The sequence below is a fragment of the Phascolarctos cinereus genome, unplaced genomic scaffold (genome assembly GCF_003287225.1).
Source record: "Phascolarctos cinereus isolate Bilbo 61053 unplaced genomic scaffold, phaCin_HiC Scaffold_726;HRSCAF=1367, whole genome shotgun sequence".
In the NCBI taxonomy this organism is placed as follows: domain Eukaryota; kingdom Metazoa; phylum Chordata; class Mammalia; order Diprotodontia; family Phascolarctidae; genus Phascolarctos; species Phascolarctos cinereus.
In genome coordinates, this window is record NW_027556098.1 from 351,752,750 (window position 1) to 351,770,638 (window position 17,889).

At 38.0% G+C, this 17,889-nt stretch overlaps 2 protein-coding genes across 2 annotated transcripts; both read right to left on the bottom strand.

Moving 5' to 3' along the window:
- Positions 1–5,089: 5,089 nt before the first annotated feature.
- LOC110195258 (olfactory receptor 51Q1-like) lies at positions 5,090–6,037 on the bottom strand. Its single transcript, XM_020967917.1, has one exon. It carries the CDS (start codon positions 6,035–6,037, stop codon positions 5,090–5,092), a length of 948 nt encoding a protein of 315 aa, XP_020823576.1.
- Positions 6,038–16,045: 10,008 nt separating this feature from the next.
- Positions 16,046–16,984, bottom strand: LOC110195220 (olfactory receptor 51B5-like). Its single transcript, XM_020967852.1, has one exon. It carries the CDS (start codon positions 16,982–16,984, stop codon positions 16,046–16,048), a length of 939 nt encoding a protein of 312 aa, XP_020823511.1.
- Positions 16,985–17,889: the final 905 nt, after the last annotated feature.

Below are 17,889 nucleotides of genomic sequence, written 5' to 3' on the forward strand. Positions count from 1 at the left end.
CTTGTGCCTGAGGAAACAGGATAACTGGAGTTTCAGGCACTACACAGGAATGATAGGAAGGCTAGGGTCTATGAATGAGACCACAAGAAGTCCCAAAGGAAATGCAACCTCTAATGTACAAAATACTCTCAGTCACTTATGACTTTGTCTTTTATTCAGTGGACTCTACCCTCTAAAACCATTTGTTTGTGCCACCACTGAATAAGTTCCATGAATTTCTTACTCTTGATGTAAACTTGGATTGCCATTGAGTTGCTATAAATTTACCTCATTTAATTTTCTAAGATTTACTGGATCTGTTGTTTTTATGTGTGTGGTTTTTGTTTTGTTTTGTTTTATGAAACTGTCTAGTTTTCCCTGATCAAAGTTTGTAGATTCTGGCCATGAAAAAAGTGTTAGGTAGGCCTTAAAATGAAATATAAAAGTGATCATTGCCATCATCACTAAATTAATACTCTCTGCCTCCATTCTTTACATTTTAGTCAACATTTCATACTAGGGTACCTTCATTCCTTCAGTTTCCCTAACTGTGAATGAGTTTTGGCTGTTTGTATGTGTTGAAATATTCTAGTTGAGGTATTCTTGGTATACCTTTCCCCATCCCCTGCTCCCTGGATTGTTAAAGTAGAGATTTATGGAATTGATGTACTAATATATCAGGCCAAAGACAGTGCCCATTTCTTCTACTCATTTCCATTCCTTTCCCTTCTCCCTCAGAAACATCTACTTTGAGAGGGAAACAGTTTGTGAGGCACAAGAATTTAAAAAAATAATGATTTTTTTAAACTTGAATTTTATGTAACAGAAAAGCATTCATGTAATCAGTGTTTAACTCTGTACAATGAGTTGAGTGGAAAGGCATTATACTGTTTTAACTGTGTTGGGGTGATCAGAAATATTGTCTTCCCACAGATGACTTCCTTCTGAAGTGATTTCCTACTGGATACTGCCAGGGAAATACCAGCCCACCCTTTTGCCTCCACCAGTCCCTTGATTGAGCTAGTCCCACTCCCAACTTCCAACACCTCTCTAGATTTACAGTGCCTAATGTTTTGAGAGGATTTCACTTTGAGGCCAAACCATTTATACACTCCCATCCTACCACACCCTCCCAGTGCTTCTGAACCCTTGGCTTCCATTATTGAAAACCCTTTCTTTCTAGCTCCACTGCCTACTCCCTTATTCCCAGCACTCCTCAATCTAATCCTCCTCTCCCATCTAATTCCACTAAAGTTACCCACCCTGTTCACTGTATTCCCAGGTATACCTATTCATGTGTAGTAAACTTGCTTTCATCTTAAACCTTTTTCTTTTCCCTTCCTTCCCTCTTTTAGCACTGATACTTCTTGATGGCTTAACTTCCTGGTCATTCTTTCCAGCACTGATTATACTTTCAGTCATACTCCAGAATTGCTGATTCACATAGGAGAAGCTGAATTACTTCTTGTTCCTCATTGCCACATCCAGGCTCTCCCACTGATTCCATTATTCAGTCATCTCTGCTCCTTTGAGATTCACTTAGTCTTTACTTATCACCAATTATGTTATCTATGAGTCTCCACAACATTTTCCTTCTTTCCTCAATGATTTAATGTCTGGCTCACAGTCTTTTTTTATTTCCCAACTCTTGCCCCCATACTAGGGGAAAGCAACATGCATTTGATACTTTCTCACACATCCTAAACTCACATTTCATCAATTTATTCATTTCATGTAACCTACACTTTCACCCTACCTCAGCTGCACAAAGATGGCCATATCCTTAATCTTGATATTACCCACAAACTTCGATGTTTATGAACTCTGAAATTCCCTGATCTTATGTCAGTCTGTTGTCTTTCTACCCTTCCCCCTGCCTTGAAACCTCAAATCCTGTTCTTCATCCTCACTATGACATTTAAACCCTCGTATCCTTAGATTTTTCTCCAGGACATCACCTGGGTACACTCTTCACCCTTCTATAACTTGACCTCTTCGTAACCCAATTAACTCTATACTATCCTCTTCTCTCAAGTCCTATTCTTCTTTAATCTATTATTGGACATGTCCTGCCAAGCTTCAACCTTGGATTACGATCACCATCTCCTGCCTTCCCTTACTGTTTATTTCACTTGCTCCTAAATGAAGCTGGAGAAAATCACAACATAGTGTTGACTAGGTCCACTACAGATTTATGTTCCATAATCTCAACTGTGCTTTTAGGGTCCAGGATATCCTTTAACATCCCTGTATTCACAATAGCAGATTTTCCAAATATTTTTATTCTTCTTCAAATCTCCCACAGCTCCCACTCCTTCACTTTCTCAGAAGAGACACTTGCCTCATATTTTACTGAAAAAAAAGCCCATTCAGTAACAGCTCTTTCTGATCTTCTCCTCAATATCTGAGATCACTAAGATGCCTTCTACCTCTAGCTCCTCTCTTACATGTATCACATGAAGGTAGACACCAAAGGTAGATGAGCAATCCTGAAGGCTCAGCAAGGCTCTCACACCAGAGGTGCTAGTCCTCCCCAAACATTAATAAATGCTTGTTGACTAAATGACTGGCTGACCTAAACTACTCTCAGAGGTTTGGGGAGACATTATTTTATTTATCTATATATTCATTCATTTGTTTGTTTGTTGCTGAATCTCACAGATGTTGCAATCCCAAACTTCTTGTGTTAAGAATTAGGTTGATTTTTGGAAAAGTACAGGGGCAGCGAGGTGGCACAGTAGATAAAGAGCTCCAGCCTTGGAGTTGGGAGGACCTCAGTTCAAATCTAGCCTCAGACACTTAGAACTTACTAGCTAGATGACCCTGGGCAAGTCATTTAACCCAATTGCCTCACCAAAAAAAAAAAGTACAAATGATTTTGGAAAGTCTCATTATTCACGAGAAGTTCTGTGAAAACAGGTTACCTGTCCAGAATTTTCAGACTTGGTTAAATTATATGTTTATCTAATTTTTTTCAAAGTAAGGAAAAAAATCAGCTCTGCAAGAATGTTTGTGTATGGAAACAAGAAACTTTAATAATTTTTATCCTAGATCAATTTTTTATTATTTTAAAAGTTTTAGGGTTATCATCATCACTAAGGTTAAATTTAGTTTGCACATTCACACATTTTATTTTTTTAAATAGTATTTTATTTTTCCCCAATTACATGTCAAGACAATTTTTAGCATTCATTTTTAAAAGATTTTGAGTTCCAAATTTTTCTTCCTCCTTACCTCCCCTCCCCTTTTCCAAAAATGGTAGGCAATTTGATATAGGTTTTATATGTGCTATCATGTAAAATATATTAGTCACAGTTGTGAAAAAAGAAACAGATCAAAAGGGAAAAAAATGAAAAAGAATAAAGTGAAAATAGTATGCTTTGATCTGCATTCAGAGTCCATCATTTCCTTATGTAGATGTAGATAGCATTTTCCTTCATGAGTCCTTTGTACTTGTCATGGACCATTGTGTTATTAAGAACTGAGTCATTCATAGTTGATCATCACACAATGTTACTGATACTGGGTACAGCGTTTTCCTGATTCTGCTCATTTCACTTTGCATCAGTTGTACAAGTCTTTCCAGGTTTTTCTGAAATCTGCCTGCTCATCATTTCTTAATGCACAATAGTATTCCATTATTTCATATACCACAGCTTCTTCATCCATTACCCAGTCGATGGGCATCCCCTCCATTTCCAATATTTATTTTGCCACCACAAAAAGGTCTGCCGTAAATTTTTTTTGCACATACAGGTCCTTTTCTCTTTTTTATGATCTCTTTGGGATACAGACCTAGTAGTGGTATTGCTGAATCAAACAGTATGCAGTTTGGAACCACCATTTTAATTTGATCAAAATTTCAAATGCATGGGCTTTGGGTCAAAAATAAACCAAAAAAGATAAATCGTCAAGAGCTACCCACGTGGAGTGCTGTTAAATACCTCCTAAATTTTAGTTAGTTTCATATGGATATATATCTGGGAACATCAGTAATGGTTTTATGAAAGAAAAAAAAGTTTGTTAACTGTTAGAGTGAAGACCTATGTATGATACCTCTTGAATAATGTGGAGTTTTAGTGAATGAATTGGCCATTCCAAGGCCATTTATGAAGTTTTCTTGGGATCAAATAGAACTGAGATAATCCTGTTTCATCATACCTGTAATAGATCAAGCCCAGGCCTGATAAAAGTTTTGATATTGTTTTAACCTTGTCCCTCTTCCTCCCTTCACAGCAAATTCCTTTCACCAAGGGCAGGATTTTGTGATGAATCTGTATTACTATCACATTGCATCCCTGAGTCTACAGTGATGAGTCCACTGGGGTAAGTGAGAAAAAGACAGAACTTACTAGTTGTATTTCCACTGATTTCTACTTGTTGATATCTATATGTTGTTGCTAGGGGTCTGCCACCCTATCCTAGGGGAAATGTCGCTTACTAGATCCTTTTGTTCAAGGGATGGATTGGAACCAACAAGTAATTTTAAAGAAGAATTGTTTACATAACCAGAGATTGAATAGAAGGTCTATCTCAGTTTAAGATTCATAGTGTTCTGTGCTTGAACTCATACATTGGGATTCTCTTATTTGTCCTTATGTGCTGTGCAACACCCAGGAGCTAAACTCTTGTGTGACATCACCTGTGTAAGAGCCAATAGCTGAGCTGTCTCCCAAACAAATAACTCACTTTCCCCGTGACTTAACTCCCTAACCTCAGTTCCTCATTTGTAAAAATTAGGACATTAGACGTGGTGGCTTTTCAAGTCCCTTCTAGCTTTAGTCTATGATGGTGTGGTATAAAAGGCACTACTCCTATCTCAGGGAGGCTTCTACACTGATCAAAACCATAATTCTGGGAGATTTCCATGTCATTGACCACTCTGTTGAAATATTGCTAGGGACATCTTTCTTGTGTTAGGAAAGAAAGTTTCCTCCTGACATTTATGCTTTCTGTCATTTCACAAAATTATTTTTACCACTACATTGGGGTTCCTATTGCCATGGATTTTCCCACAACCCCAGTATTTTAATAACTTGCTGGCTATGTCCTCTGTTCTACCTCATCACCATATATTCCAAGTAGTCTGATAGCCCTCTTACCCTAATCCCTAGTGCATCGTCCCTCGATAAAGGAGGCGGAGGATTCCCTGGCGAATCTGCTTAGTTTTCACACTGTAGATAATGGGGTTCATCACAGGGGGTGATAGCAAGTAGACATTGGCCATGATCACATGAACCAGTGGCGGGGCATGCCGGGCAAAGCGATGAGCCATGGACAGCCCTACCATGGGCACATACAAGATGAGTACAGCTAGAATATGGGACAGGCAGTTGTTGAGAGCCTTAAATCTCTCAGCCTGGGATGCAGTGCCAAGGATACTGTGCAAGATTAACCCATAGGAGACCAGAATGAGTAGGGGGTCAAGCACAATGATAAGCAATACCAGTCCAAACCCATACCAGCTGTTGACCCGAGTGTCAGCACATACCAAGCGGATCATGTCTTGGTGGAGGCAGTAGGAATGGGAGAGGAGGTGCGAGTGACAAAAGGGCAGACGTTTGAGCAGGAATAGTGAGGGGAGCACTGCCAAAACACATCGAATGATGATGGCTATCCCAATTCTGCCAATGACACTCTCTGTGAGAATAGAGGCATAGTGGAGTGGGCGGCAGATGGCAACAAAACGGTCATAAGCCATGGCCAACAACACTGAGGACTCCATGAAGGAGAAGCCATGAAGGAAGAAAAACTGGGCAAAGCAGGCCTCAAAACTGATCTCCCGGACATTGAACCACAGTAGTTGCATGACTGTGGGCAGTGTGGTGAGGGTGAGGCCCAGGTCAGTTAGTGCCAGCATGGAAAGGAACAGGTACATGGGTTGGTGAAGTGAGGGCTCTATCTGAATGACAGCCAGGATGGTGGTATTGCCCAAGATGGAGATCATGTATAGGCAGCAGAAGGGGATGGAGATCCAAATGTGGATGGCCTCAAAACCTGGAATACCCGAAAGGATGAAGTAGAAGGGCTCTTCAGAGGTGTTAGTGATGACCAGCATAATAAATGTATGGACCTCCAGGTCCAATTTCTTTCTACAATGACATAAAGTTCATCTTAATTTTTATGGGAATTATCTGCTCTATAGTTGTCCTATTTACAAAATACTCTATTATAGGAGTAGAATTCTAGGACTTTGGGAAGATTTTAATATCCTTCCTTCTCTTGTCCCAGATTACTCTGAAATAAATAATCAAAGGAACCCTAGAAAATGGATATCAATGCTAATTTGGGCCGGAAAATGTTATCCAATTATTGTGCTGAAAGTATTTCACTAACCTATCACCCGAGATGAGTAGAAAACTGGACACATCTCTCAGACAGGACTGGACAATATAGTTGGAGTCACAGCTTTTGAAACAGAAAGAGACACAGGGTCTGCTTTTGCCACTTGGAGGGAATTCAAAAGATACATACAATCTCCATTGAGGTCATGTGACCACTGGGGAGATTAAATTTAAATTTTCTGTTAGAATTCTAGGCTAAGAAGTCAAGAATAAACCAACTTTAATGACCAACTTGTATATACATTTCATAGACACCTCCATATTCAGGGAAAGTGGTTTGGGGGAAGCACAGGACTAGTTAAAGGGTCCTCCAAAAAATTAAAGACAATAAGTAAAAGGTCAATAAAGGAAAAGATGAAGCCTGATGGAGGAATACCTAGGAGCCAAGGGAAAACTCTTGGCTCTTCCATTGCATAAATCAATCTCCAAATTCATCCCATCGGTTAAATTATATTCCAAATCACTAAACTAATCATTGAAACTGTGGGCAGTCCAATGCCTAAGGTCCTGCCTTGTATTCTGGACACTAGCAGTGTACCTTCAAACCTCTGTCACTCTTCCTACATACACTAATTCAGCATTTAACCTGGCTATGTAATGCCCTCAATATCCCTCAAATAGTCTCAAGTCCAAATAACTTGTACTATTTGAAAGTTGAAATGAAGTTAAAAATCATATACATATATATGTATATATGTATGTATACATACACATATATACTCTATATACAAATATACACACATGCATAAATTTTAACTAATTTCAACATAGATACGTCTACACAATAAGCTTTTAATAAACATATACTTACTGATAGAAGTAACAGTGACAGTGATAGTCATCACTCTAAGCACTAGAGTTATGAAGACAAAGGCAAAATAGTCCCTGTTTTCAAAGAACTTACATTCTAATGAGAGAAACAACATATATAGGCCTATGCACAACACATACAAAGAAGCAATGATCAAAATAGGTTCCTGAATGAGACATTGTATATGGGTCTATACTCATGTCCTGCTGCTCCATTTTCCCTTGAACAGACAATTCAGAATCAAGCCAAGTGATGATTAATGACTGACTGACTAGATCTGGCCTAAAACCCAGAGGTTTGGAGTCCTTTCTTTATGTCTTTGCAAATATCCTCAAATTAAAAAAATCTCCTATATCCATATTCTACCCTATAATCACTGTGTTCACACATGTGTTTGTGTGTATTTTAGTATGTATGTGTATCCTCCTAAAGTACTCCTCTGGTGTCTCTTTGTGACATAGAGATTACTTTGCACTCCGCTAGAAGGAAAACAAAGATGGCAGGCCTGAAATGCTGCAAAGGCTTCGAGTATGACCCTGAGGACGCTCTATAACATAAGCCAAGCTAAGCTTGGAGATACCCCTCACCAAACAACTGTCCGTAGCAACTCATAAAAACAGAAGTAATTACTCCAATGGAATCATGGATCATTGCAGTATTGAGGAGGACATGGTGGATATAGATAGATATGACATGATATGACATGACATAATACATAGCTAGATGACAACTAAAGATTGAAAGCTAGAGAAATAAATGGATAGATGACGTAGTTGGTAGATAACAGATAAATTTTATCAAATGTATCTTACCTATAAATGAATGAATGGAAAAAGTTATTAATCACTTACCAGGTGCCAGATACTGTGCTAAATGCTAGGGATAAAATGCTTAAAAATAGAATAGACTCTGCTTTGAAGGAGCTTACACCATATACAGAAAAGTAATGGTTTGGGAGAATGGTTTGGATCTGAGAAGTCACAGGGATAGTTAGTGGAGGCATAGGACTCTCTCTCTCTCTCTCTCTCTCTCTCTCTCTCTCTCTCTCACAAGTCTTAGTGCAGTTTTAAGCTTCAGTGACTTCAAAAATATAAATGTTACAAACTGACAAAATCATTGCTTGAAAGATTAAATTTCTTACATACTTATTTACCTTTGTAGATTTCGAATAGTAAATTTTCCATTTTAATTTCACCAAGATGGAACATCCTATAATTATGTATTCTGTGTGTGACAGCGTGTGGATGAGCCTTTCTCAAACCAGTGGATGAGTAGAAGAGCTCTTCTTGCTTGTCTACCTTGGTTACCTGATCTACCTTCATTAAACTTTTTCTTGCGTAGTCATAGCAGAACTGTCATGTATATACCAAAACTTTGCTTCCTGGATGATATTAAGTCTAAGATTACGAAAGCAATTCTTTCACTCACTGAGCTGCAACTGAGGAAAGTTTTTCTACAATTTGAAATTTTACTAGAGTTCTGTACAGCATAAAACAATGGTTATGTTGAATTTAAATGAGAAATATATCAATATTTTCAAATTTTTAGTCATCTTTCAAATGTTATTTTTTATGTTTATGCTTTTATATGTTTTTATACTTCCAAAGTTGTTAAAGATTAAAACTGAACTGAGACTTTGGGGGCATTCTTGATATAAACTATTCTTTCATCATGCTTCTGGTGATCTTACTCTGAGTTATCATCTGTTAGACTCCTTTATGATACTATCACCATGACACTTCCCCAAAGATAGACCTCACTGCTGGATACTGAGAGAAAAATGGGCAACTGAGCTCTGTCATCTCTTCACTCCCTAACTTCACTAACCCAGCATTCCTACCACTGCCACATGCCATGTTAGAGCTTACCAAGTGCTCTTGAGAACCAGCTTGTCTATCAGCGAATCTAGTACAGGGAACTGTTGAACAGAGAAAAAGGAAAAAGAAAGGATATGAAGGGATGGCAAGGAAAGGAAAGGAAAAACTTATTGAATGATGTGGCATGGCCTTTTATTATTTTTCTTTAATTCTACTTGTTCACTTTGTCTGAAGTCCTTTTGGCCTTAACTTTTATCAAGACAAGGAGTGAAAAGACTGAGCAATGACCTAGTCACTGTTTGTGAGAACATATTGAGGTCATTGCTAGGATTGTGAGACATCTCCAAACAGATTCATCCTCATGTCTTGCCTCCCTCCCAGTCCACATTCTTTATATCTAGTTGTGTCCACTTCTATTCCCAGGATCCAACATCCTGGCATATATTATTGCTTTCTTTCTCATCTCTCTCACTTGTGTGCCTGCCCAATATCCCCTGTTCTCACGTACCTTTTATCTTATGGAGATTCCCATGTTCTTTTGGAATGACAGGAAAAGGCAAGATCACTTAAATAGCCCTCCTTTGGATTATCATGGGATTGTATGAAGTCCCTGAATCATTCAAGGACTTTATATCTCATAAAAGTGGGGCCCTGAAATCTGTAGCTAAGGAAGTAGAACCATAGAAACTGCTAATTGGGGTGGAGTGCAGAGGAAGCTATAGTTGAGTCTGTCCCCAGGAGGATGGGTCATGTGGTCAAGTATCTGGAGACTCCAGTTAAGGACAGACTAAACTTTTTTTTTTTAGTTTTTAACACTTCATATTTCACCATTTTAACTCTATCAGCAATTTTTGTCTCTATTCAATAAAAGAAACAATGTTCTATATGAGTACATCATTGCATGCATTACACAGTATAATTAAAGTTGAACTGCACACAAACAAAAGTATTTTAGAATATCTATTTTTCCCTTAATACTAATTAAGCATGATTAAAACCAGTGCAAAAATAATACTGTTTTCATTGAACAAGAGAAGAGCCTTTTCCAGGATCTGCTTTTCTTGCTACAGTTGTTAGAATAGAAGGGTATGATAATGAGCCAATAAGAGATCCAACATTGATGAAACCCCCACTTCTGCCATGGTCTTATGTATGTGTCCTCTACTGGCCTCCAGAGCATTCAGAGCATCATCAAATGTACTGGACACCTTGGTTTCCAATCTTTTTTCAGGTGTTGACTGAGACTCCTACTTATTAAGGAAAACTGTGTCATCTACAACAATGTACATGAATAATTCAGAACCTATGAATTAGAGATTCATAAGATAAAAGTTGTTGATGGAGCATGTCAAAGTAAGTGAATACTCAAATATGGCAAAATCACTCTCTCTCTCTCTCTTTCAATTGATGTAGAAAGGCTTCATTCTCCAATTGATAAAAGGTCAGAGGATAAGAACAGGCAGTTTTCAGATGAAGAAATCAAAGCTTTCTATAGTCATATAAAAATGCTATTGATTAGAGAAATGCAAATTAAAACAGTTCTGAGGTACCACCTCACCCCTATCATATTGGCTAATATGACAGAAAAGGAGAATGATAAGTGTTTAGAGGATGTAGAAAAATTGGGGTGCTAATGCACTTTTAGTGGAGTTGGGCACTGATCAATTAATCTGGAGAGGAATTTGGAGCTATGCCCAAAGGACTGTAAAATTCTGCATACTCTTTGTTCCAGCAATACCACTACTAGGTCTGTGTCCCAAAGAGATTTTTTTAAAAGGAGCAAATGACCTATTTGTGCAAAAAACATTTATAGCAATTCTTTTTGTGTGGCAAAGAATTAGAAATTGAGGGGATGCCCATCAATTAAGGAATGGCTGAACAAGTAGTGGTATGTGATTGTAATGGAATTGTAATGCAAGTGGTATATGAATGTAATGTAATGAGAAGCAATAAGCAAGATGTCTTCAGAAAAACCTAGAAAGACATATGAAATGATGCAAAGTGAAGTGAACAGAACCAGGAGAACAACATGCACAGCAACAGCACTGTTGTATGACAATCATTGGTGAATAACTCAGATATTCTCTGTAATATAATGATCCAAGACAATTCCAAAGGACTCACGATGAAAAATGCTATCCACCTTCAGAGAAAGAATTAATGGAGTCTGAATGCAGATCGAAACATATAACTTTTCACTTTCTTTATTTTTCTCGTGGTGGTTTTTTTTTGGTTTGTGTTTTCTTTCACACCACAACTATTATGGAAATATGTTTTGCCTAATTGCATATATATAATCTATATAAAATTGCTTACTGTCTCAGGGATATGAAAGGGGAGGGAGAAAGGGAGGGAGAGAATTTGGAACTCAAATTTTTTTTAAAAAAGCAAATGTTAAAAATTATTTTTTCATGTAATTTGGAAAATAATAAAACATTATTCAGAAAAATATAGAAAGACTTCCTAAAGAAGGATGGTACTCGGGATCCTTTTTGGTGAGCATTGGATGGGGGATAGAGGGAGGTGGGAATTTTAGGTCCTTAGCACCATTTACCTAGACCACTGCAATAAATTCACAGAATATGAGTTGAAAATGACATTGGAAGAAAACTAAACCAATGAGATTGACTGTCATCCAGCAACACTTGGAGAACCCTAGTAGTAGTTCATTCCCCTTTTTTCCAGCCCCATTTAATTAGTAAGTTTATTCTTACTTCAGGCCTAAATTTGCCTCAGTGACTTCCATCAATGACCCTAATTCTCCTCTCTGAGATTAAATAGAAAAAGTCTAATCTCTCTTCCTTATGACTAGCTTTCAAAAATTTGAAGACTGCTTTTGAGTTGAATCCTGTCTTTTATGCTTTAGGCTAAATGTCCCAGTTCCTTGAACACTTTGGCACAAATATGAGGCTGTTCTGATTTCCTTCTTCTGAATGTTCTCCAGTTCTTTGTTCTTCAACAATTCCAGCTTACTGGGAAGTACAAGAGAACAAAAAACCAAAAAGTATCACAGATGGAAAATAATATGATTGGTTACAAAGTCTAAAGTACCATAGATGATGGAAAACAATATAATCAGGTGGAAGTCAGAAATGCAGTACTATCAATAACCCCTCCTTTCATCTTCTTTCTATGGAAAGCTCATTGGTGATGTCCACCTATATGGCTAGTTACAGTCAACGACAACGGATCAGACTTTCTTGAAGGACAGCCAGCATTACAGAGTTAAGAAGAAGTTAAGAACTTTCTGAGGCCCATTGCATCTTGCAAGGCTTGTTAAGGAGATAACAGATCTCTCTTAATTGTATGTGGGCAGTAAAATGTATAAAAGTATGTGTCTTTGACTAAAGGTGATTTATGGAACAATTTAGCTCAGAGAGGATAGCTCAACTCCTGAACTTAAACTCAGAGACAAAGAAACATGGCTTAGGTAATTTTACAACATATTAGGGGTGATATGGAATAGAATCAATTAAAAAATAGGCTCAAAATTAGTAGTATTTTCATCATAAATAAGATTTCAAGTTTAGAACAATGATAGGTAGAAGCTCAATAACTAAAATTTTACAGGAAAATCAGCTTGTGAGAGATAGGAAGCTCATCTATCTTGTTCTCTTCCCAATTTGTGCCCATTTTCCCCACTTATGGTGTATATATTTGTAAATAAGTGAGAAATATGTAGGAAATGTGTTATTTTGTTGCTATACAAGTTTATTAATTTTTAAGTGTCTTGGATTATTCTTGTGGAAAATATAGGAGAGTATGATTTGGACAATCATAAAGTTAGATGGTTTCAAAACTTGTTGAATGGCCACATAAATGAATCATCATTACTTACTTGAAATTATCTTAGAAGGGAGATTTCCAATGGAGCCCCTCCCCCACCCCAAATCTATGTTTGACCCTGTGTTATTGAATATTTTATCAGTTACTTGGATAAAGGCATAGATGACATACTCATAAAATTTGTAAATGATGCAAAGCTGAAAAAAGATGATTAACACTCTGTTAGAAAGAATGACAGTTTAAAGTGAAATTTAAGGCATAAATGTTATATTTGGCTTCAAAAAATAAACCTACAAAGTACAATATTTTGGTTAGATTACAGTTCATCTTTGAAAAAATAAAAATCTGGGGATGACAGTGAACTCAATCTGTATCAACAAGGCAATGTCAGTTAAGAAAGGAAATGTGATTCTAGTAGGAAAGCTAAATATCTCCATTAAGAGAGGAAGAAAAATTGAGGAATAAGGAAGTGATTGTCCCACCATGATCTTCCCTGGTCAGACCACATCAAGAGTATTTGGACATCATGATTCAGGAAATACTTTGATTAACTAGAGAATAACTAGTACTAAGCAACCTTAAGTCTACATCATAAGAGGTTTCATTGAAAAAAACTGGGGATGTTTATCTGAGACCAAAAATACAAGAATGAAGGGAGGAAGAGGATAATTACTATGTTAAAGTATTTAAAGGGTAATCATTTGGAGGAGAAGAATTACACTTTCTGTTTGACCCCACATGACAGAAAACAGAAGCAATGAGTGGACGTTTTGTAGAGGAAAACAGGTTCACACACACACACACACACACACACACACACACACACACACACACCCTACCTTCTTAACTATTAAAATCGTCTGAAAGTATAACATACTTCCTAGAGAGGCATTGGATTCCCCTTCACTTGAAGTCTTTAAGCAAAGTAATTGTTACTACTTACCAAATAGAGGAATTTTTTTCAGGTATGAATTGGAGTCACAACAACATTTATATAGCATTTACTGTGTCAGGCACTGTGCTAAGCACTTTAAAGTTATTATCTCCTTTCATCCTCATAACAACCCTGAGAGGTAGGTGCCATCATTATCCTCTTTAGGATATATGTAAAACCCTCTACCAGGAATTGCTAATCTGGGGTTCATAGACATCTTCCCCTCAAACCCTGGGTCTGAGAATTTGAATGGGAAAAAAAGTTTTATCTTTATTTTTACTGTCCTCTAAATGAAATTTGACATTTCTTCAAATCATAAATTAAAAAAACAGCAACAACATGATTCTGTGAAGGGGGCCCAAAGGCTTTACCAGATGGCCACATGGGTTCATGACACAAAAAATGTTAAGAAACCCTAGATTAAATGGTGATAATAGTATCCTTCAAATCTGAAAATTCTGTGATTCTGTTCCTCTACTTAGGGACCAAGTATTTCATTCTTCAAGCCCACTTAATTATACTCCAACTCATCATAATAATAGCATGAAAGAGGTTGTCAAATGCTTTGACTATATCAGAGGTGTCAAGACATGATGGATAGGATGCTGGACTTGGATTCCAAAGTTTTGGGTTTAGATACCAACCTAGAATTACTACTGTACATGTATGACCATTGGAAAATCACTTAATTTCAGTTTCCTCATCTGTAAACATGAAGATAATAATCCCTGCACTATTTCTTATAACTTTGATGTGAGAAAACCTTCTGTAAATATTAACATGCTAGGTAAATGTAAATTATTAGTTATTTAAAATAGTATATAATAGTTAACAGATCACTTCCAATCTCCTGGTACAGTATTCTTGTAAAAAAAAAAAGTAAATGAGGCTATCTTGTATGAACTTATTCAGTCAATAACCATTTACTTAGTGCTAACTGTATGCTCGAATGTTCTGCTAAGCAGAATTCTCATAGCACTTTGTTCCTTCATTGTACACTCATGTTTTGATGTTCTATGCTACAAATATCTGTGTGTGTGTGTGTGTGTGTGTGTATCTCCTCCCCTTCACTAGACTAGATTTCTTCTTAAGGTCAGATACCAGGTGTTTCCAATTAACAGCAAACTCAGAACAATATTCAGAACAGTAATTTAACAAAATATTGTTTATTATTGAAATGAGATAATGGACTTGTAACTTCTTAATTTTAAGGACCTAAAAAGAATTTTTATTTTTGTTGCTACTAGCTCTAATAGTTAAATCTTATTTCAACTTGAAGAATTTTTTAATGGTGGGCTTCTGAAAGGGAATTGGGAATCCAAACCCCCTCCCCTCCACCTTCAAACTCCCCTAACACACATGAATTCTTCAGTAATGTCCTAAATGTTTTACAGACTCAGAGAAGTTTAGAAACAGTAGGGGGAAAAAAAACCAATAATTGAGAATCTTCTGCATGTAAAACCCTCTACCAAGCACTTTGGGGAAATTGGACAGAAATTGATCTGAAGGTCTTGCCCCACGATGAGGAGATGTAGGGCCCTTCCTCTTGGAAGCTTCTGGTACAGTGAAAAAGACACAGGCCCAGACCTTGGGGCAGATGTATCCTCCTCTTTCCCAGGTGCTACATAGATTTGAACACCCTATTGATGTGGTTGTCATTAATCCTAGGTATTGAGGGAGATGGGAAGGGAATAAGGCTAGGCAAAGAGATATAGAACAGTGGTCAGGATTCAGACTCCAATCTGTGCTCTAAAAGCCAATACTTTCCCTACCTTAAGGCTTGGTGGGTTCTGAAAAGTATGGAATCAGTGTCTTGGGTTGGAATGTGGGTGACTGAGGCTGAAAAGGAATCAAAGAGAGAGAGTATAGTTAAAGATCCGCCCAACCTAGAGGAGATAATTGGATTCTCCCCTGAATTCCACTAAATGTGATCATCCATGCCCATTCCACCTCTCATATGGCCACAAGGGAATGTTGATATAGCACTGTTTAAATGTCTGGGAGATGGATGGAGGTGTGTAGGAGGCACAATTTGGGAGAATGGGAGGATCTTATTGTCTAATTGTCATCCAGGTTGCTCCATTATAGTCCAACATATTTACACTTGGATCTTCTGTTTCCTATTTCCTCCCAGATATCAAATGATTGAAGATATTACAGATCTAAGTCCACAACTGATATGTTTTATTTCATGCATTCAGAATGTGGGAATGGACTTATTGATCCCTAAATGAAGTTCAAAACGATGCCTACGGGGTCTTTTCAATGACTATGCAGTCTAAGGTGAATAGATTCCTGTGCCAGTCCACTGCAAGTGCCATGACATTCAGTTCTCAGAAGTCCATACCCCAGGAGGTGTACCACTGAACAAAGGCTAAGCCCTGAATCTGGGCAGAGAGAACTTGTGGAGGATACCATTCCTGATCTGTTTAGTCTTCACACTGTAGATGATTGGGTTCATAAATGGGGGAAAGAGGAAATAGACATAACTCATAGTGATGTGGACCACATGTGGGGCATGTTTCCCAAATCGATGAATGAGAGACAAACCAATCACTGTGACATAGAAAACTAAGACACAACAAATGTGGGAGATGCAGGTGTTTAGGGCCTTGGTCCGCTCCTGTCTAGCGGCAATGCACATAACTGTTTTCAGAATTAGTATATAGGAGAAAAGGATGATCAGAGAGTCCAGGAAGAAGGTAAATGGAACCAGAACCATAGGATAGATGCGATTGAAAGTGATATCTGCACAGGCTAGTTTGATGACATCCTGGTGGAGGCAGAAGGCATGGGAGAGGACATGGGAATGACAGTAAGGGAACCAATGTAGTGGGACAATTGGGGGTGCTACTAAGATGCAGCCCCTCAGCAATGCCCCAATCCCAATTTTCACCACCCTGGAGTTGGTAAGGATAGACCTGTATCTTAGTGGGTTACAAATGGCAATGAAACGGTCATAGGCCATGGCAAGTAAGACCCCTGATTCCACTATAGAGAGAGAATGGATGAAGTAGGCCTGGGAGAAACAGACTTGAAGTTGAATCTCCCTCTGACCTAGCCACAGAACCCCCAGCACTGTGGGTATTGTGGTTAGGGTCACTGAAAGGTCTGTGGCTGCCAGCATGGCCAGGAAGTAGTACATGGGCTCATGGAGGCCATGGTCATCCTTGATTAGAAAGAGGAGGGTGCCATTGCCAAGAATCACAGAAAAGTATACAACAAAGAAGGGTATGGAGATCCAGTGATGAACTGCCTCCAGGCCTGGGAATCCAGTCAGAAGGAAGGGAGAGAAACTGGTATTAGACCACATAATGGTGTATGGGTCTAAGACTCAGTGAGGGTTGGTTAATAAGCAAGAGCCATCATGTCTTATCTAGGAATACACAGGGTGTCAGTCCTTCCCAGGGTGAAATTGTTCAAGCTTCTAGAAGAAAAAGAGCTAAGATTTCAGAATACAGTTTGAGTTTGGACCAAGTATTAAAGGAAATGATTCCATGGCTCTCCTTGCACTTTGGCTCCTTAACTTTAGCAGAATTCCTCAGCTTTAGACTCTGATAGGTACCATTTTTCCCATCGTCTCCTCCCTTGGCTGTTCTTTGTAGTCCTTCTATTAACAGAGCTGACTTGCCTTTCTGCTTAATTATAGTCCATGGCTCTCAATACATGCATCCAGTTATACCTATTGTCCCAGGAACATAGGTCTCCCTTTTATTTTTCATTTTCTCCCTGCAAGTTGTCATGTTAGCAGCATGCTCTGAGACCTGCATCGGTGAGGGAAACCATTAAATTACTACAAATCACACAATTTATAGACAGATTATTTACCATTTAGGCTAAGATATCATAGGATCAATTGTTTAAAGCTTGTAGCACAATAAGCCCAACCTTCTCATTCTACAAATAAGGTAACTGAGTCTCAGTGAGGTTAAGTGACTTACTCAGAGTCACACAGATTCTAAGTGGCCAAGCCAGGTTCACAGGTCCTCCACCTTAAATGAATGACCAGGTCCATTTTAGGGGACAACTCATTTCTGGTTTTCTCCTTCAGTCTATATTGGTGTTACTAATCTTTTTTTCCGTCTTTTTGAAATCTAGTTAAGCCTGTGGACCCCTTCTCAAAATAATATTTATAAATGCACAAAAATTATATAGGGCTACAAAGGAAACCAACAGTATTAAAATATAGTTATCAAAATATTTTTTTTAAGTTCACAG

Bases quoted from the DNA above. Each gene is read 5' to 3' on its own strand.
- LOC110195258 (XM_020967917.1), bottom strand. From the start codon at position 6,037: ATGCTGGTCATCACTAACACCTCTGAAGAGCCCTTCTACTTCATCCTT.
- LOC110195220 (XM_020967852.1), bottom strand. From the start codon at position 16,984: ATGTGGTCTAATACCAGTTTCTCTCCCTTCCTTCTGACTGGATTCCCA.